We start from the raw sequence: 20737 nt of genomic DNA on the forward strand, positions 1-20737 counted from the left end.
CTCCCTATGGGTTGAGACAGAGAGATGCTGCCAGTGAGGTGATTTTTTATTATTTTTGTGAGTGTCTATGCAGCCAGATGAGAAACCCAAACCGCACAGACCAGAGGACGGGTGCCATTGCCATGTTCTAACTGGTAGAGCCCACTGTCCATGCCCAATAAGCCCCTTTTGCTGGCATTGTAGACTGGAGGGCAGAGCTGGCTTTCTTCTGTCTGCTCCATGAGATCAGAAGGCATTTAGCACAGCGATCCTGGCCTCTTCACACAGCGGGTCTAGTTTGCCGTCACCCCCTAGGGAAACAGATAACACGCACCTTCGGCCAGCTTTATGTACAGTTTGATGTAGCACTAAATATACCTTGGGCTTCCACCAGAAGCGTATTTTCCAAGGCTACAGGCATGTAAAACATTAAGTAGCCTCTAGCGGAGTCTTAGTGGATTCCTGAAGCTCTTACTCTCAGGCACAGGGAGGTAAACATGGTGTCAGCCTATGGGCCAGAAGCCCTCCAGGGCAAAAAAAGGTGCAGAGTATAGCTGATGATGCCATACACTCTGGGCATACTCTAATTGTCTCAGAAGTCTAGATGAAATAAACAAATGGAACAAAAAATCACTTTGAAGAAAATAATAAAACACATTATTAAAGTTAAAAAAAAGAAACTAACCACAAAACCTTATTTTCTTCCAATTCCATCACATACGAAAGGTGGGCTCAGCTTTGCTTTCTTTCCTTTCCTGTCTCCAGTATTGGGGAAGAAGCTGGGTACCACAGCACTTCAGTGTGAATATATGTGTGTAGTGTGTATGGGTGTGTGTGAGTGTGTATGTGCATGTGGGGTGTGTGTGTATGAGTCTGTGTGTAAGTATGTGTGTGGAGTGTGTGTATGCCATGCTATGTGCATGTGAGTATGTGCCATGCTATGTGTGTGTTGTATGATTATGTGTGTGTGAGTGTGGTGTGTGTGTGTGTATTATGTGTGTGTATGTGTGTGAATGTGTGTATGTGTGCGAGTGAATGTGTGTAGTGTGTGTGGTGTGTATGTGTGTGAGTGTAGTGTATGTGTGTAAGTGTATATGAGTGTGTGTGAGTATGTGTGTGAGTGTACGTGTGTCATGTGTATGTGTTTGTGCCATGCTATGTGTGTGTATGTGTGTGTGAGTGTATTATGTAAGTGTGTGTGTGAGTGTGTGTGTGGTGTGTATGTGTGTGTGAGTGTAGTATATATGTGCAAGTGTGTGTGCATGGTGTGTGTGTGTGTATATATATATATATATACATATATGTATGTATGTGTGTGTGTGTGGTGTGTGTGCCATGGTGTGTGTGAGAGTGTGTGTGTGTGTGTGTGTGTGGTGTGTGTGCCATGGTGTGTGTGAGAGTGTGTGTGTGTGTGTGTGTGTGTGTGTGTGTGTTATTTAGTCAGATTTTTCTTTGGTCTGCCAGTTCACAAATAATGACATGGAAACTTATTATTAATTATGAAAGCTTGGCCTTTCACTTAGGCTTGTCTCAACTAGTTCTTATAACTTAAATTAACCCATTTATATTAATGTACATTCTTCCATGTGGTGTTACCTCATCTCTGTACTGCCCATCTTGCTTTCTCTGAGTCTGGCTGGTGACTCCACCTTTCTTCTTTCCAGAGTTCTCTCTCTGCCCAGAAGTCCCACCTATACCTCCTGAGTAGCTGTTGGCCATTCAGCTTTTTATTACACTAATCACAGTAATACATCTTCACACAGTGTACAAATATCCCACAACATTTCCCCTTTTTTGTCTAAATAAAAGGAAAGGTTTTAACTCTAATACAGTAAAGTTATATACAATAAAACAATTATCAAGTAAGAATTGCATTCACAATGTCAAGTCCATTTTTATTTGGCAAATTTGGAGAAATTATTATCTATCCTATCCTGACGAGTCCATAGTTTTATACCTAAACCATTTTCTATCATAACTTGTATTAACCATCCTAAAAATACCCTTTTAGATCTTAGAACATTTTTTTAGATAGATAAATTAAGCTTTTATGTCTCTCAGCTTTAACACTTTACATCTCTTTTGTAAGTTTTCTTCTGAATTTGATAACAAGGAAAACTGTAACTATAACTATCTAGTCTTCAACCCAATCAAAGACCTGAGAAGAATATACTATTACCTATGTAAACAGGAAGCACAGAACAAACAACTTCCAAAATTATAGAAATGACAGCGACATCTGGCTGCCTGGACAGTCACCCCAAGTTTCCTCTGCAACACTGGGTCATCCATCTTTGGCCTACAGGCCTGGCATGTATAACAGATTTTTCTGTGAAGCAGGAATTTTGAAGGACTCTCCTACCTTGTCTTGGCAAAGTTTGGCAGTTGCCTTCTTTTGTGTCCTGCTTGTCCAATTAGGACAACATAATGTTAGCAGTTGAAGCAAGAACAGTTTCTTGCCTAGTGGCTAACTTTGCCACAGTGAAAGCAAACTCCATATGGAGGTTCTATGATGCCCATCATCTTTTTTTTTAAGTAAATTAGTGCTACCAGGAGCACACATGTCTCACTGTCATGAAAAGCCTTATGTTGTTAAAGCATCTTAAATACCATGTTCTGTAGGTCTCTGAAGTGTTTGAAGACCACCTGTCTATCTAAAATATATCTCTGTTTGACCTTGAAAACATACCCACATGACTTCAAGTTTGATTGTTATAGATGACTAACTACCAACCTACATTTCTTAATTATCCTAAACAGTTTCTGATAATAGCATTTAAGGACTAAAACTTTACACTACATTTTAAAATGACCTGCATAGGTATAATACCTTAAACAAGGGTAGAAGCATATATACAGTATAACAAAAATAACCTTAAATTTGTATCAATACACAAAATCCATACCAATGTAAAATACTTAAGACTAGTAGTTGCTTTTTTTAATTTAAAAGGAGATTCAATAATTTACTATCTTATTATTCCTATAGTGGTGTGTCTGTACCATGATGTGTGTGTGTATGTGTGTGTATGTGTGTGTGTGGTGTATGAGTATGTGGTGTGTGTGTGTGTGTGTGTGTGTGTGTGTGTGTGTGTGTGCTGTCTTTCATATTGCCTCAGGAAACAGGGCTCTTGATCTGAGTTTGAGATGAAGAAAGAACCCCAATTTGGTTCTAGGCATGACTCCCTGAGCTTTTCAACTAGAAACTGAGTGACTTCTCAGAGGAGGCTGAGTGCTGGGCAGAGGCCTCCTATGGCCTTACCAAACTCCAGGTCTTGGATATCACACCGGAAGACTATTTCTTCATTTACCACAAGCTCCACTAGATTCCAGTCTTCTATCTGCTCCAGGATGACATCATGTCCATCTTTGGTCAACACAGCTGGAAAACAGGGAAGGATGTGGGTGACATGGGGGCAGACTCCAGGTTAGCCTATGTTTATGTTCTCATGGACGGCAGCAGCTTGTCTCCTCCCTGGCTGTTCATGGTCATAACCACCTGCTGGGCACCTAGATGGTCCTTGATCTCCATGTGTCCTTATAGTCTCAGGAAAGCAAAGACAGATACCCAAGTGGCACATCTCTTGCTTGTGAATTACCCCAGACCTAAGGGATCTGTTAGGAAATGACCCATCTCTCGGAAGTGGCAATTGAGTGTTCCACAGCTTACTCTCATAGAGACAGTGCTCAGGGGACCCAGGATCCAGCAACTTCTTTCCCTGCTGATGGAAATATAATTTGGTTGCCTTTCAAGAGGGCAATCCATAGCATAAGCCATAACCTTCAAAAACATGTTTTGAGAACATTATACTTAAAAGAAACCCTGTAAGAAAAAAGTCAGAAATACAGGTAGATTTTTGCAACAAGATATTCTTTTTACTATGTAATACCAAAATTCAGTGAACAATTCATAAGTCTGATAATAAAAGGCTGACTGAGTAAATAATGCTATGTGTTCATAATGAGATTTTAATTTGGAAGTTTATAGTTACAGGAGATTGGTGAAGGGTGCTTGCTGCCAAGACTTAGAACCTGAAGTGGAAGGAGAGGACCAACTCTTCAGTCATTCTCTGATGTCCACATGTGTGCCATGATGTGCTGGTGTGGATAGGGATGGCCCCCATAGACTCATGCGTTTGAATACTTGGCTAATATGGAGTGGTACTGTTGGAAGGTATGACTTTGTTGGAGAAGGTGTGACCTTGTTGGAGGAAGTGTGTCACTGTGGAGGTGGGCTTTAAGGTCTCACATATGCTCAAGCCATGCCCAGTGTGACAGTTCACTTCCTGTTGCCTGAGGATCACAATATAGAACTCTCAATCCCTTCTTCAGCACCATGTCTGCCTGCATGTCGACATGATTCTCACTAGGACAATAATGGACTAAATCTCTAAAACTGTAAACCAGCCCCAATTAAATATTTTCCTTTATGAGAGTTGCTGTGGTCATGATGTCTCTTCACAGCAAAAGAAACCCTAATTAAAACACATGATATACACAGAAATACACACACAATATGTAAATACTTGTAAAAATTAAATAGGAGCTTAGCTGGGTGGTGGTGGGGGTCTCTCAGGATATTTGAGGAATGGTAGGCAGTTCAGGCTGGTAGAAGATGGTGTACAGCAAGAGAGTTGGGTCTGTTTTACCTCTGACGTCAAGGAGTTGGCAAAGGTGCCTAGGTGAAGAACCATGAGTTAGCTGGGCAGTGATATCGTACATCTTTAATCCTAGCACTTGGGAGGCAGAGGCAGGCAGACCTCTGAGTTTGAGGCCAGCCTGGTCTACAGAGGTAGTTCCAGGACAGCCAGGGCGACACAGTCCATCTTAGAGTCTGTGTGCCGTTTGCCTTCAGCGCTCTGTGTGCGTACTGCTGAGGATTTGGGTTAGAAGGAACAAGGCATCAGATGGGGTCATTTTTTTTTAAAGTCTTAGCATTCCAATCAGTTTTAGGATGGGAAAAGCAGACATCTCTGTCAGTTAATTGCATTTAATTACAGAGACAATTGCTGTTTGAAAATGTTGTCCTGTCCACTTCTTCATCTTTCAATCAGTTCAAGAACATCCAGCCCCAGCTGTGAGCATTTTAATTGCATAATTTTGATTTCACTTTTGGAAAGAAACTTGAGAAAGACTCAGTGAGGGTCTCCATTAACACAATCACGCTCCTCAGGTGCCCAGTGGTGGCCCTAATTGACCTGCTTCAGCTAATGCCTCTCTCCAAAGAACGCCCGCATCGTTTCTTTGGCATATTTATGCTATTGTATCCTGTTGAAGTGTCTTGATCTTAAACATCTCTGAAGAGGGCACTCAGCTTGGACCAGTGACTTGTTTAAATGGAAGTGGTCCAGCTGGGTTGGAAGGGCAGTTCATCCTGTAGGGAGACATGACGTCAGTCTGTGGTAGGGATTTCTGGCCTCACCTTTCCCTGCCCATAGCACCCCTCTCCCCAGTAGGAAATAGTTATACATGGGAAAGTGCACTGTGGCCTCTAGGACCTTAGGCTTTGCACGGTCTGTAGATCCTCCTGGGGAGTGGGCTAGAATCCGACAGGGACAACTCAGGAGCCTAGCTGTCTGTCACTCTGCTACAAACTCCTAAAGCCAGCTTTCTAAGGCCTAAGGGGCTCTGAGAGACTGAGACTAAAAGGACTAGCCTAGCCAGGTGGTCCCACAAGAGACCTCAGGAGGTAAGCACCTCCCAGCTGCCCCTGATGTCCCCTAAAGGGCCCATCAGATTGAGCTCAGATCACACTTGGGTTTGAAATATTGTATAGAGATGAAATTACTCTTACAAGACAAGGTGTGGCTGAGAAAACGGATTTGATCTACAAAACAAGACAAGAAAGGGTCCTCTCTCCTTCTAGGGGCTGCCAGGTACAGGCACCTGAGCTCTGGAAGGGCAGGCCTCTTGACCTTCTTCTGGGAACCTGGGGTCAACACTGGCTCCCCAAAGTAGCAAACGCAGAATGATGCTGAGTACCGCCACCTTCCCTTGTGGCTGTTGGTTACCTGCCTGGTCTGTACTCCAGCGACAACAGCTGCACAGTCTGTCACACTGCCAGCCTCAGGACATCGTCCCCTGTCAGAGAGGAGTGACATGGAACAGCGAGGCTGACTGTAACATGGCTGGTGCGGGCTTAAGGGATGAGAGAAGAAGACACGTTGGAATCCCCGCAGCTCACCCAAATGCCACCACTCGGCACGGAGGGGGCCACGGTTTCCTGACTTGCTACTGAGGTGTCTATTCAAAGAAAGGTCAGATAAATATGTTCCCTGAAACAAAGTCTGCGCACAGGCAGTGGCTGAACTCCAGCATAAATCAGCCAGAAGTGGTAAGCCACCCGCAGAACACCCACCTCTTTGAAGTGGCACCTCATTCCTCACAGGAGATCTGGATAAAGAGAAGGGACAGGGGAAAGGCTCTGTCCTCACTGAGCGGGCAGAGCTGTGTAGCATCTGCGGATGGTGTAAATGCTTCTGAGTAGGAAGTCGAGGTACACCGGCAGATCGCTTTCCTTCCTTTACTCCGAGCAGACAAGATGCCAGTGGCCATTAATGAATTCAACTAATGCATCACTGGAGAGGCAGGGTAGCATTTAGGTGCCTCGACTAAATAAAGATTGATTCTATTTTTAATGGTCAGTTTCAGTGCCTTCCAATCCCTTTGAGGGGCTCCTTTGGCAGGCTCAACTACAGTAGGCAAGGAGCAACCGTGGCCAGGGCAATTACTTAGCACTCTTTTAAGCAACTGGTTTAGTGAAGACATTATGATAGCTGCGCCATCATAATTCATGGATAATAAAGAACAAAAGTGTTCAGATTGCTTAGGGCATGGTACGTTCAGAAAAGATCAGGCATCCTTCCAAAGATAGCGGGGCTTCGGGAAACGATAAAGGGCTATGATTTTTTAAAAGTCATATGCAGAATTCAGATGCAGATTTTACAGAGGAGGGGCTGCAAGTAGATCTGCTTGCCTCAGTGTTAGCACTGGGTCTCAAGTGGGGGTGGGGTGGGGGGAGGGAGCGAATGTTCCCTGCTTTGTTGCTATTAACACCTCGGCCCTTGTCACCGGGTCCTCTGTAAATGTTGGCAGCTGTTATTAGAAGCGGTATCAAGCTTGGGTGTACACAAATTACTCTACAAATCAGCCACCTGCAGATACCGTACAAACCTCGCCGGCCATCAAAATGCTCCCCATGATCTTCTCAGAATACCTTCCCTCCCCAAGAGGGTGCAGCAGCCTGTGCCTGTGGCCTCAGCTTAGCGCCTGGCTCCACCGATTCCTTTCCCTCGGCACTGAACCACACGCTCAGTAATTCACCAATCTCTGCATCCCTCTTCGACCCATGTCTGCTTTCTCTACTCTCCTCCATTTCCCTCTCTTTCCTTCCTCTATCCTTTCTTTTCCCCACCCCTCTTTCTTACTTTATTTGGGGGTGGGTGGCAGGGTCTTAGTGCGTAGTCCAGGCTGGCCTTGAACTCATGACCCTCCTACCTCACCTCCTGAATGCTGGATTACAGGTGTGTTCTCCCCTGACTGGTTCTCCATCTTCCTCTTTTGTTCTCCCCTCTTCAGAGTCTCATGTAGCCCAGGCTAGCTTGAACTCCTAATCTTCCCTCTGCTTTCCAAGTGCCACGATTACAGATGTGCACTGGTCCTATATTTCTTTCCAAGTACCATGATTACAGATGTGTACTGGTCCTATGTTTCTTTCCCAGTGCCATGCATACAGATGTGCACTGGTTCTATGTTTCTTTCCCAGTGCCATGCATACAGATGTGCACTGGTCCTATATTTCTTTCCCAGTGCCATGATTACAGATGTGTACTGGTTCTATGTTTCTTTCCAAGTACCATGATTACAGATGTGCACTGGTCCTATGTTTCTTTCCAAGTACCATGATTACAGATGTGCACTGGTCCTATGTTTCTTTCCAAGTGCCATGCTTACAGGTGTACACTGCGTCTATGTTTCTTTCTTTTTTTTAGTACATTTTTGTTGAAAAAAAGTACATCTAAAATATTATCAGCTTATCAATGTAAAGCAGACTCGATTCTGTAAAAACCTTAGAAATTATAGAAAAGGACAAAATTTTTAAAACCACCCTGACTCTATCCTGTGTGCCTCTTCCATTATCTGCCTCTTGGGCGAAGAGAGATCATGGCGTGCAGGGGACTCGCGCGCGCGCGCGCGCGCGCACACACACACACACACACACACACACACACACAAATACTTCAGGATGTCTTGTCCATGAGGGTGACTTTCGGGCTGATAACTTGAAGGCTGAGGGAGGAAAGGGAAGATCATGTGGAAAAAGGCATCACAGTTGCAGTGCCTGTTGAGCATGGGTGTCAGCTCCCGGGATCCCTGGAGAGGTCCTTGGTCAGTGAGGATGTGGCTGTGGCTGGAGAGGATGTGTAAGGAGGTCAAAGAGGTCAGGAGAAGCTTGGAAGGTCTTTGGCGTCTATGAGCTGGGAGTCACCAGAGTCACCCAAGAATGAAGCCCGGCTCTGGTTCTGAGAACAGACTACAAGGAGACCGCTGTGGTCACAGAGATCTCTGGCTGGAAGCCATGACACAACTCAGCAGAGAATAATGGGGACTGGACATAAATGGAGGAGGAGAGAGGTTGATAGGGTGAAGGATTGACTTATGGACATGTGCTGAGGACAAGGACCATGGGATGGATTGACAGGCCTGACAGTAGGTACAGTGGAGGGAGGCCTGAGACATGAGTGACAGCAGAACTGGAGCAGTGAGGACCTGGAACAGGGATGCTGATGTCATCAGTATCTAGATCTGGTCTACAGTTAGAAGGCCTCCTGCCTTCTTCCTTCTAAATTCTAGAACATGATTTCTACCCACTGGTTTGGTGTCTCTTAATAATCCAACGTCCTCCACTTCTCCAATTTCCTCCTTTCAGAATCAAGCATTAAAGTACAAATTAATGGTGGGGTTTTTTTTGCTGTTGTTTGTTTTTTGTTTTGTTTGTTTGTTTCTGAGACAGCACTTCTCTGTGTAGCCTTGACTGTCCTGGAACTCGCTCTGTAGACCAGGCTGGCCTCAAACTCAGAGGTCTGCCTGCCTCTGCCTCCTGAGTGCTGGGATTAAAGATGTATGATACCATTGCCCAGCTAACTCATAGTTCTTCACCTAGGCACCTTTGCCAACTGCTTGATGTCAAGGGCAAAACAGACCCAACTCTCTTGCTATACACCATCCTCTACCAGCCCGAACTGCTTACCAGTCCTCAGATGCTCTGAGAGACACCCCCCCCCACACACCTTTCCTAATGACTGTCTCCAGAGTAAGTCCTTGTTATGTGTGCTTTTCTCATTAGACTCACACCAATGTGGGGGAGGTTCACATTCTCCTTTACCAACAAGGAACGTGAGGCTCATAAAGGAAAAACAACTTGATTTTGACTTTGTTTATACGTCTATGAGGAGTAGAGACCGTGTCAAAACTAGGTTAGCTCTACTTCCGGGCCCCTTGTGCTTTGCCTCTGCTAATGCTGTCTCCCTGGCAGTAGAGAAGGCCTATGAGCAGATTCTACACATATTAAAAATCTAAACTGGGAAGATTCACGGGTGTTGTGGAATATTTCACTGTGTAAAGATGTGTTGCATTTGTTTATGCTGTGGAATATTACTTTAATTGTGTAAAGGTGTGTGACATTTGTTTATGATGCATCTGTTTAATGATGTAAGGATGTGTGTTTAACTATGTAAAGATGTGATACATTTGTTTTACCTGGTCTGCCTAAGGCACCTGATTGATCTAATAAAGAGCTGAATGGCCAATAGTTAGGCAGAAAAAGGATAGGTGGGGCTGGTGGGCAGAGAGAATAAATAGGAGGAGAAATCTAGGCTTGGGAGAGAAGAGAAAATGAGATGATGATGATGATGATGAGGAGGAGGAGGAGGAGGAGGAAGAGAAGGAGGAGGAGGAGGAGAGAACAAGGGAAACACCCAGGGCCAGAAGCCAGGCAGTTACCACCAACCAGACACAAGAAGCAGTGAAAGTAAGATATACAGAAGGAAAGAAAATTAAAAGGCTCTGAGTCAAAAGGTAGATTAAACAGAAACAGGGTAATTTAAGTTAAAAGAGCTAGCCAGAGATGAGTCTAAGCTGGCCTGAGCATTCACAACTAATAAGTCTCCATGTCATGATTTGGGAGCTGGTTGGTGGCCCAAAAGAGAGAGAAAGCCTGGTGCACACAGGGCTGTAGAGAGGATTAGAGTGTGTCAGGTCTAGTGTGGGAGGTGGAGTTACTGCTTTCAAGTTATTGTTCAGTTATACCGAAAAACTCTGGCAATAGACAGTGATGGGTCTATGATATTGCGATCTGTAATGAATGTCACCACATGCTGCTGCTATGGACTGTATTGTGCTTTTCCTATTTTGTATGTTGAAAGTCCTAACTCCCTCTGACCATGCTTGGAGACAGGGCCTTTAGGACATAACTAAGGTGAAATGAAGTCATTGTGGGGTGGGGGGCTGGTTTGACAGGATTAGAGTTTCTTGTTCTTTGTACATTGACCTAGGTAGCTAAAAGCACATGAAGTTTAATGTGTCCACAACAGAATGTGATCATCCAAATTGTGGCCCCCGGTTGGTGCTTCCCAGTTTGGTAGACAGCACTGCCATCTATCAGCTCTGCTGCTAGGCAGACGTGGCTAAATGCTGGTGGCACCCCTCCCTACCCTTGCCTACCCAGTCTACTGTCCTAGGGAGGTCACTGCTGTTACTTGGCATAACTTCCCTTTATGGCTGTCTTGACCCAAGATGCTCTCATTACGACCTCAGACCACCATCAAAGTCCTTCTACTGTCTCTCTTCCTTCTGCTCCTGACCCTCCAGCTTGTGTTCAGAGCAGCTGAGGTTTCATTTCCCTGCCTGGAGCTCTCAGGGTGCGCTGAGTGAAGCTCTCTTGCTCCTTCTGGCCTAACCTCCATCAGCTCAACATCTCAACACTTATTCCTACCACCAGTTTCTGGAAGCGTCAGGTCTTCTGCCCGGAATGCCCTGGCCTCTCTTTACCTGGCCAATCTCTATTCATTTATTAAAACACAAATGTATCCTCAATCCCCTCCAATTTACCGGCACTCTAACAGGCACTTAGGAAATGCTTTTGCTAAAAAGAACCAATTTATCTCTTGGTTGTACAAGATAACTCAGAGTGGGATGAAAGTCTGCCATCTCTGCCTTCACTTTGTGTCTGTCTCGTTTATTCTGGGTCACTTGATTGCTTAACGTGGCTATCGCTCAAGGAGTCTTTCTGAACACTGGTGATGCTCAATCAATCAGGACGGCTGGAGTATATGAGCATCTCACCTCCTGCACCAATTCCACTTCAATTGTTTTTGTTGTTTGTTTTTTGAGACAGGGTTTCTCTGTGTCGCCCTGACTGTCCTGGAACTCACTCTGTAGACCAGGCTGACTTGAAACTCAGATCTACCTGCCTCTGCCTCCTAAGTGCTGGGATTAAAGGCGTGTGCCATCACCGGGCCCTTTCTCTACTTAATCCTAAAATGTAGGCAGCACCCCAGGGATGGATTTGGGCTCATTGTGCCCTTTGTCCCTTCCTCCTTCCAGTGTGCAACATTAATGACATTTCTCTGCTTCTCTAGGCTTATCTATTTAAGTATCATATTGGGGTGGTGTGATGGCTATTCTCGGTTGTCAACTTGACTATATCTGGAATGAAATGGAGGGCACATTTGTGATCCAGATCTTGAGGCAGGAAGGGAACATGCCTTTGATTCGGATCTTGAGGCAGGATGACACACCTTTAATCTGCGCCACACCTTCTGCTGGAAGCCTATATAAGGACTCTAGAAGAAGGAAGGGATTGTTTATTCTTCACCTGCTTGTCCTTGTCAGCACATCCATTGAGCCTACTTCAGGATTCCAGCTGAGACACCCAGCCTCGGGGGGACTGAGCAACTACTGGATTCTTGGACTTTCCATCCACAACTCCCTATTGTTGGGCTGCAGCCTGTAAGTCATTCCAACAAATACATATTTTATAAGTTCTGTGACTCTAGAGAACAACAAACATATATTCTATTAGTTCTGTGACTAATACAGGTGGTGGCTGAGTTTGGTCTCTTGGGACTTTTGCCCTAAAATTCTGGTGGCTCCGCTGTGGGCAGGTTCCCATGCAGCCTCTAGTCTGTCAGGGTTTAGGCATGACTCTCAGCAATCAATGCTCTCCTGCACACATCCTGTTCAACGGTGAGCCCATCTGCCTGAGTCCAGGCACACAGATGTTTAACACAGGCCTTGCCGCATAAATGAACAAGCAGGGGATAGAATCTCAGCCTTGTCACTTTGCAGCCATTTGACTTGCAAAGGACACTTAGTATTTCTGACCCTAATTTTCCCAAATTGTAATGTGGGATTAGGTGCTGTGTGTGTGTGTGTGTGTGTGTGTGTGTGTGTGTGTGTCTGTGTGTGTGTGTGTGTGTGTGTGTGTATTTTGCCTGGTAACACTCAGGGTGCCCACAGATCATGTAGTGGGAACCAGAGGGAGGTGCTAAGTCATCCTAGGAAGGCTTCCTGGGGAAGGCAGCACTTGCCTGGGGTCTGGGGCGGGAAGGCCTAGGTAGAAGACTCAGCCTGAGTCCGGGAGGCTGAGTCTCAAAAAGGGGCACTCAGCGGGGTGTCCCACCTTGCAGACCCTCCAGTCGGTAGGTACGGTGCTCCACGGACAGGCCCACTGCGCTGTAGGGCCCATAGCGCAAGGTCACTAAGGCGTTCTTGGGCATGGTGCTTCTTCCTGGCTGCTGGAGGCTGTCAAGGACTCCGAACAACACCTGCTGCTAGGCAACTGCCCTTCCGGCCCTCAGAGGGGTGGGCGTGGCCATGCGCTGGGCGGGGCTAAGGCTTCCTTGTCCCAAGTCCCCAGGCCTAGGACAGTTGCTGTACAGCCTCATAAACTAACTCAGTTTCCACCTGCTGTGGTAAGTGCTGTGTGGTACGCGCTGTGCTAAGTGCTCTCGGTGAATGGGTGAATGACTAACGCTGACTAGCTATGGAAAGCACGTGTCTGGCTGCGTTTTCCAAAGTTTCCTCCTTTTCCCAGTAACCATTGCTCAAGGTGAGTTGCCGCCTGCGGTTTTGTATTTACTCAGCTGAGGCTCAGGAGCCTTGCCAGGTAGCGCAGGAAAGTAGAGTGGATGGGAAACTGCGTTTTCTCTACTACTCTCTGTTCTGTGTTTGATTGATTGATTATACATACATACAAGTAGACATAGCTTTGTTTTGTTGAAACCTCCCAAACGCTGGGGTTACAGGCATGTGCCACCACATGTGCTGATAAGTTTTCAATTAGTCCATTTCCGCTCTGTTTGGAAGTAGTTTCCATTCCTTGCTAGTTAACCTGTTTGGCTGAGACAAACCTAGATTCACCAAACTCTCATCCTGGGGTTGGGATAAGGACTCAAAAGGGTCTCTGTCTGTCTGTCTCCCTCTCTCCCTCCCTCCCTTTTGCCCTCTTTCTACTACTACTACTACTACTACTACTACTACTACTACTACTACTCACACACACACACACACACACACACACACACACACACACGCCCCAGACACAGACAACCCAGGGAGAACCTGGAGGTCCCATGATCCAGAGACCCCACTACAGGGAGGAAGCTGGATTCCTGGATGTAGCCTCAGCGGCCTGCTTTATTCTGGGGGAGGAAGAAGAAAGCATTTCCTCTACAGTCCTGAGATTCAGGGGTGGGTGGTTGTTTTTTTTTTTTTCTTTTCTTTTTTCACAGCAGTTAGCTAGTCCTAACAATCACCTTCTTGTGAGTGCAACACACATTTATTAAAATCAACATGGTTGATATTTTTATACTCATTATGAAAAGTGCAAGGATTAAAAACTCCCATTAATTCTTCTCCCAACATATGCTACTGTTGTGTATTAATATTAATTCTATCCACGTGCACAGTCTGCTCTTCTGTGACACATACTGGTTGATCCATATTGCCAGTAGACTTATGACTTTTGGAGGGCACAAAGAATTTCCCCCTAGTACTCTGCTTCACATTGCCAATGCAAGACATAACTTTCACCTTAATAGGAAGAGTTGATTCTGAGCCAAATACCAGTAACCATGGCCCAGAGGCACGAATTCAGATTGCCCCAAATATAACGTGTTTTGACATAGACGTCGTTTTATGAACTTTTTTATAGTCATAAAACAAAAAAAAAGGTCATAATTCAAAGCATTTACCAAATACATTGGTGGGCACAGTGGGTATACAAGTTACAGCAAGGCGGGGTAACTCAGCAACAGGATTCAGACATTGTCTGATGATATTTTAGCTGTGGGGTTGTGGAAGCTAATGGTCTGTTAATATACTCCAAAGGTTTTACATAATAGCTGAAAAGATGTTAGGTCTGACAGGGAGGTTAGCAATGGATGAATATTAAGAGGACTAACAATAACCCAAGATAATTTGGGCTCTGGATCTGAACATTACAAGCACGAAATTCAAATCAATCAGCCATGCAGAATCTTTCATATGGGTGTGGCTTTTTCTGGGAACTTCAGTTTACAGCACCACTGAATAGCAGAAAGGGAGTCACAACACAGAGGAGCACAGCCAACTACAGGGAGAGAAAGGCAGAGCCCTACATGACATCAGTGCTCTTCATCCTAATCAGTATGGCCTCATGCCTTTTGGAAGGACCCAATTGTGCTGGCTAGTTTTATGTCAACTTGACACAAGCTGTAGTTATCTGAGAAGGTGGGGGGGAGAACCTCAATTGAGAAAAGGCCTAGAGAAAATCTAGTTGTAAGCAGACAAGACTGTAGGGCATTTCCTTAATTAGTGATTGATGGGGAAGGGCCCAGCCCATTGTGGGTGATGTCATCCCTGGGCTGGTAGTCTTGAGTTCTAAAAGAAAGTAGGTTGAGCAAGCCACAAGGAGCAAGCCAGTAAACAGCACCCTTCCATAGCCTCTGCATCAGCTCCTACCTCCAGGTTCCTGTCCTGTTTGAGTTCCTGTCCTGACTTCCTTCAATGATGAACGGCAATGTGGAAGTGTAAGCCAAATAAACCCTTTCCTCCCTAAGTTGTTTTTGGTCATGGTGTTCCATCACAGCGATAGTAACCCTAACTAAGACACTAATGTTTGGTTTTCTCTGAACTTGGTGCACTTTTAGAAGACAAAATCTACTCCTCAGTGAAGTACTACTGATTGGATGATTAACTTTGTTAAAAAACGTTTGTAAGTACTTTCTTCTTGGTTTTGATACTAATCTGTTTTCATATTTCACCTCCTTGTCGCTGTGCGTGCCTATTTGTGTGTGTGTGTGTGTGTGTGTGTGTGTGTGTGTGTGTGTGTGTGCTGTGGCATGCATGTGGAGGTCAGAGGACAACTTGTGGCACTTGTCTCTCTCTATGTGGGTCCCAGGGATTGAACTGAGGTCATCAGCCTTGGTGCCCAGAGCCTGGATTCGCCACATCTGCTTATCAGCCCACTATAGTGAGCTTCTTGTTTTTTGTTTTTTGTTTTTTTGAGATGAGGTTTCTCTATATAACCCTGGCTGTCCTGGGACTTGCTATATAGATTAGGCTGGCCTCAAACTCACCTCTACCTTCTGAGTGCTGGCATTAGAAGTGTGTGCCACCATGCCTGACACTACCTTGGATCCAGATACAGAGTCTCTCACTGAACCTAGAGTTTACTGATTTGGCTAGACTGGTGTCTTAGGGGTTTCTATTACTGTGAAGAGACACCATGACCATAGCATCTCCTATAAAGGAAAACATGTAACTGAGGCTGGCTTACAGTTCAGAGGTTTAGCCCATTATCATCATGTGGGGGAAGCATGGTGGCATGCAGGCAGACATGATGCTGGAGAAGGAGCTGAGAGTTATACATCTGAATCTGCAGACATCAGGAAGAGAGAGTGACACTGGACCTGGCTTGAGCATTTGAAACCCCAAAGCCCACCCCCAGTGACACATTACCCCCAACAAGGCCACACCTACTCCAACAAGGCCACACCTCCCAATGTGTGTGGTGTGCTACTCCTTAAGCATTTGTATATATGAGCCTACGGGGCCAATATTATTCAAACCACCACAACTGGCTTCTTGGGCAAGCTTCTAGAAACCTTTTGTCTCTGCACCCCACCCCACCCCCAAGTGCCCAGGGTTGAGGTTATAGATGTGAGCGTCCACATTTAGCTTTTGCACGGGCACTGGAGATATGAACTCAGTTTCTTGTGCTCACATAGCAAATACTTTGCCCACTGAACCATGGTCCCAGCCCCTAAACCATGTCTTTTCAATGCTGAGTTTATTTCTGGAATATAACATAAATTCACATAAGCTACCTTGATCTTCTTTGATATTTTTGATAATGTGTTTGTAGGTCCTTTTGGGACATCTATGTAAACAGTCATACAGTTTGAAAACAGTTACAGCTGTATTTCCCTCATTGAACCTTTCCTTTTTTCTTCTTTCTATCGTATATCACTGGCTAGAAACTCTGCCACAAAGTCGAATAGAATGGTTATTATGTATATTTTCTCTTTATTCTGAACTTGAGATGTTATCCTCTAATCTTAATTTTTCCTCTTTGATTCCACAGCTATAGTCTCACATGGAACAGTTCTAATTCCGGGGAAGACTGGCCTTTCATGTGTAAATTACTATAACTCTTATTTGTGGATAACAACTTGATTTGTCCTATTACCTAGGTATTTTCTACATTCCAGTTTGTGGAAATAAATGGAAAGTCACACTTCTGAAGATAATAAGGCTATACTACTTAAAAAAAATTTTTAATGAAGTTATATTTTCCACAGATTCAAAATATTATTAGTAATAGGGGCAGAAATAAAAGGCCAAATATGTGAGAAAACAGGACTCCATAGATTTTGTTTGCATGACCAAATCTCATTCATTATTTTATATCAGAAAAAGAAATGGGATCCAACCACTCTCAGCTTTCTGGAGGTGGAGGCAGGAGGATCAGAGGATCAAGTTCATCCTCAACCTAGGTAACAGGTTCAAGGCTGGCCTGGGCTACATGAGGCCCTGTCGTCGCAAAAACAAACAAAAGAAAAAAGAAAAAAAAAAAGAGAAAAGGAAGAATAAAGGGAACTGTGACTCCAATGGAGTTGTTTTGTAACATCGTTCATTTACTTTTCATTGGAAAAACAATGTTGTTTAGGTTTTTTTTTCTAATCCAAACTAACTGCGTGATGGGGCACCTTGAAGACTCAATCAGGAAGTATGGGTTCTTAAACTCTGGTCTCCTAGGTTACAAATTTTCTCTGTTCTGAAATAACAGTTTTCATATCCCATTTTTGAACATTAATTCTTTTTAAAGTGTGTCTTTTAAAATTATTTTCAGCAGATTGGGTTTGTCCTAAAATTCACAGGCCAGTGCCTATACTCCCAGAGAAGTTTCTTGATTCTAGCATTTGGCCAATTTTTATTAAAAACAAACTGACAACAAAAATATCATCATAAATGTTTTTGCCATTGGATACTGTTTGTACATAATTTGAATAAAAAGTGTCAACCTAAATCTTGGGTAGTCCTGACAAGGGTCAAAGTTACTCTAAAGAAGGAATAAGTTTTTACACTATGGAGCTGTCTAGAGGTTTTAATTAGTTCTATCTTAACATTTTTAGTGTCAGTAGCAACATAGTAAACCAATAGGTCAGACCCAGTTAATATTCTTTCTTTGGGGGCACTGGGGAAATACAGCTCTGTTGGGAAAGTGCTTGGAATGCAAGTCTGAGGACCGGAGTTCAAGCCTCAGCACCCACATAAAAAAGCCAGGCAAGTCTGAGGACCGGAGTTCAAGCCTCAACACTCACATAAAAAAGCCAGGCAAGTCTGAGGACCGGAGTTCAAGCCTCAGCACCCACATAAAAAAGCCAGGCGTGATAGTGTGCACTTACAATTCCAGCACAGGGAAGACAGAGACAGGAGGATCGTCCAGAGTCTAGACTCGGCTAAGATGGTAGCCAGCCATCTTAGTCTAATGAGTGAGATTCAGGTCCCTCCCAGTGAGAGACATGCATATACACACATGCAAATCCAATATATAGTAAGTTCTTTTGTTCTTATCTGTAAGAATTTGGATCTCAAATAAAGATATGATCTACAGCCATCCCAGACTAAACCCACCCAATCTCGTCTGAGAGAAAGGTACCCCAAAATACAAAGTTCTTTTTAGAAGATTTTCAATAGGCCTCTATGGGACTGGAACAATGTCTTAGCAGTTAAGAGTGAGTACTGCCCTTACAGAGGACCCAAGTTTAGTTCCCAGCATCCGCATGGGACAGGGTGACCCCGGCCTTTGTGAGCACCTGAAACTCTTATGCACATACACCCATACAAACATACATGTACACATATAATTAAAAACAAATCTAAAAACGAAAAGCCTCTGTCCAATTATTGTTTTGTTTTGTTTTATTTTGAGACAGGATTTCTCTGTGTAGTTTTGGTTCCTGTCCTGGAACTCACTCTGTAGACCATGCTGGCCTCAAACTCACAGAGATCCTCCTGGCTCTGCCTCCCGAGTGCTGGGATTAAAGGCGTGCACCACCGCCACCCGGCTTCCTCTGTCCTATTTTTTTGTCTAAAAATTAAATTTTCTCCAAATAAGATACTTTATTTTATGAAGGGAGTAAAATTTTTAAATTTTTTTTAAGACTAGAAACTTGATTCAAATAAAGTAGAAGGTTTGGGTAAGCTAAGAGTCATAAATAATGTGATTAATGTGAGGATGTAATATCATCCTCATTTGTACTTTTATTAAAACTCAAATCATCACTCTCTCATTTAGAAAAAATAGACTAAGGAATGATTTATTTTCAAAAGTTAAAATATGAAAGGATTTAGGAAACATGCTATAAACGAGTGGAAGTTAGTAGAGATGTGAGAGGAGTATTGAGTCCCGTTGTGCCCAGCTGGGGTCCTCCGCTACAGATCTGAAGTGGTGGAAATAAGCCTCACTGAGGCCCCCTGAGGTTCACGTGGGTATGCCCACAGGACAAGGGGGCCCAAGTCTGAGGTGAGAAACACAAACCTAAGCTTTGTCTCTTGGAGTTTTGCAACACAAGAGGGGGTTAGAAGTGGCTCTTGTGTCTCTTTTTACTGTGGCTGAACAGAATCTTCAATCTGGTATCTTTTTCGAAGTCCCTGTAACCAATTCTGAACTTTTAGCTATCATTTGAAAAATACCGTCCAATGCCTCATGCAGTCATTCCGTTTTGATAGGATGCCCAGCAATGATTTTATAAGGAGATAAACTGATGTTTTCCATGTGACATAGATCTTAGACTGAAGAGCCAAAGGCAGCCTCTTTGGCTAAGGAAGCTGAAGCGTGGTTGATTTTGACAATTTTTTTCCATGTCATTTGTTTAACAACTTACCCAGAGGACTGACGATCGTAGGCACAGTGAAAATTCTGCACAATAGGTCAACTTTTATATTGAAATGTTTGTCCATAAATATAAGTTCCATGATTGTTTAACAAGAATGCTTCCAAAAGGAATAATTTTTTTCTAACATATTTTTCCTTCCTACTGACAAGGTGGTGGTTTTCTGAGAAGAAAAGACTTTACCCCAATAGGAAACTAAACTATTCCAAACTAGTTTTTACCACACTTGTGTATTTTGTTTGTCTTTTCAAATAGCCTAATTTTTCTTTCTCTTTTCTACTGTGTTTTGTTTTCTGTTTCTTTGGTAACTGATTTTTGTCTTTAATCTTTTCTCTTCTTCTTTGGGGTCACTGGTTGGTTCCTTCTAACTGGTTCTAAAACCCTTTACTTTTTATTGATTTTCTTTTTAAGACAGGGTCTCATGGTGGTGCTCTGCCTAGCCTGAACACACTGTGTAGCCTAGACTGGCCTTCAATCTGATCCTCCTGTCTCAGATTCCCAAGGGCTGGGACTACAGGCACAGGGCACCAGGTCCAGCTTTTCCCTTTTTGTTTTAAAGTTATATTTAGCTCACCAATTCTTTTATCATATCCTTTTCTGATGTATTTTGAAGTATTATTTGTCTGTGAAAATTTTTGCCATATCCCAAAGGTTTCGATATTAGGTACCTTTAAATGAATTTCATTTACTCCTTTATGACTTCATACACATCTTTAACATGCTTTGATCGTATCCCCGCTCAGCCTTTCCCCTCCCACTGAATCCCTTTTCCTTCTTTCCAATGAGTGTTCCTCCCTCGTTCTTGTCTTTTTGTTTGTTATTGTTGTTTTTACCTCCTTATTTAATTACAGTTGCCTTCATGAGCATGTATGGGAGATTATTTACTTGATCAAGAGAAATTTACCAGTGGCTCTACCACTGGGGAATATGACTCCTTCAGCCCCGTCAACCATTAAGTTCCTACAGCTCCATGCATCCCTCTCAGTCTGTGAAGGAATGTTGATAGGTCCAGTCTTACGAAGGTCTTATGCAGGTATCCACTGCTGCTATGAGTTAATGGGTGCAATAGCTGGAAGCGTCTTCCCTGGTTGGCTAGCTTTCACAGTGCCGTGTTTAGAAAATAGTATGACTCTTACATTCTTCCCATATCCTCTTCCACAATATTCCTTGGAGGAAGTGATATAGTTGTCCGATTTACAGCCAAGCACTCAACAGTTACTTATTCTCGGCATCAACTCCAAACAGAAGCTTCTCTGACCACTTCAGAGAGTGGCATTAACTAAACTATGGGTATAAACACTGGAAGGCAGCATGGC

The 20737-nt window shown here is 43.8% G+C and overlaps 1 protein-coding gene and 1 long non-coding RNA gene across 2 annotated transcripts; one reads left to right on the top strand and one right to left on the bottom strand.

Moving 5' to 3' along the window:
- Positions 1-28: 28 nt before the first annotated feature.
- C9H10orf53 (chromosome 9 C10orf53 homolog) lies at positions 29-12833 on the bottom strand. The gene is made up of 3 exons (XM_059274539.1): positions 12662-12833; positions 3242-3361; positions 29-290 (listed from the first exon to the last, which is right to left on the bottom strand). The coding sequence occupies exons 1-3, from the start codon at positions 12756-12758 to the stop codon at positions 226-228; spliced, it is 282 nt and encodes a 93-aa protein (XP_059130522.1). The 5' UTR covers positions 12759-12833; the 3' UTR covers positions 29-225.
- Positions 12820-17050, top strand: LOC131920134 (uncharacterized). The gene is made up of 3 exons (XR_009381514.1): positions 12820-12953; positions 15171-15235; positions 16607-17050. It is a non-coding gene; the product is annotated as an uncharacterized LOC131920134 (long non-coding RNA).
- Positions 17051-20737: the final 3687 nt, after the last annotated feature.

This window comes from Peromyscus eremicus, chromosome 9, assembly GCF_949786415.1.
Source record: "Peromyscus eremicus chromosome 9, PerEre_H2_v1, whole genome shotgun sequence".
Classification (NCBI taxonomy): domain Eukaryota; kingdom Metazoa; phylum Chordata; class Mammalia; order Rodentia; family Cricetidae; genus Peromyscus; species Peromyscus eremicus.

Bases quoted from the DNA above. Each gene is read 5' to 3' on its own strand.
- C9H10orf53 (XM_059274539.1), bottom strand. From the start codon at position 12,758: ATGCCCAAGAACGCCTTAGTGACCTTGCGCTATGGGCCCTACAGCGCA. The intron at 3,362-12,661 runs GTGGGACACCCC...CCTGTTTTCCAG, and splicing joins CCGACTGGAGGGTCTGCAAG to CTGTGTTGACCAAAGATGGA. The intron at 291-3,241 runs GTAAGGCCATAG...CTGTTTCCCTAG, and splicing joins TATCCAAGACCTGGAGTTTG to GGGGTGACGGCAAACTAGAC.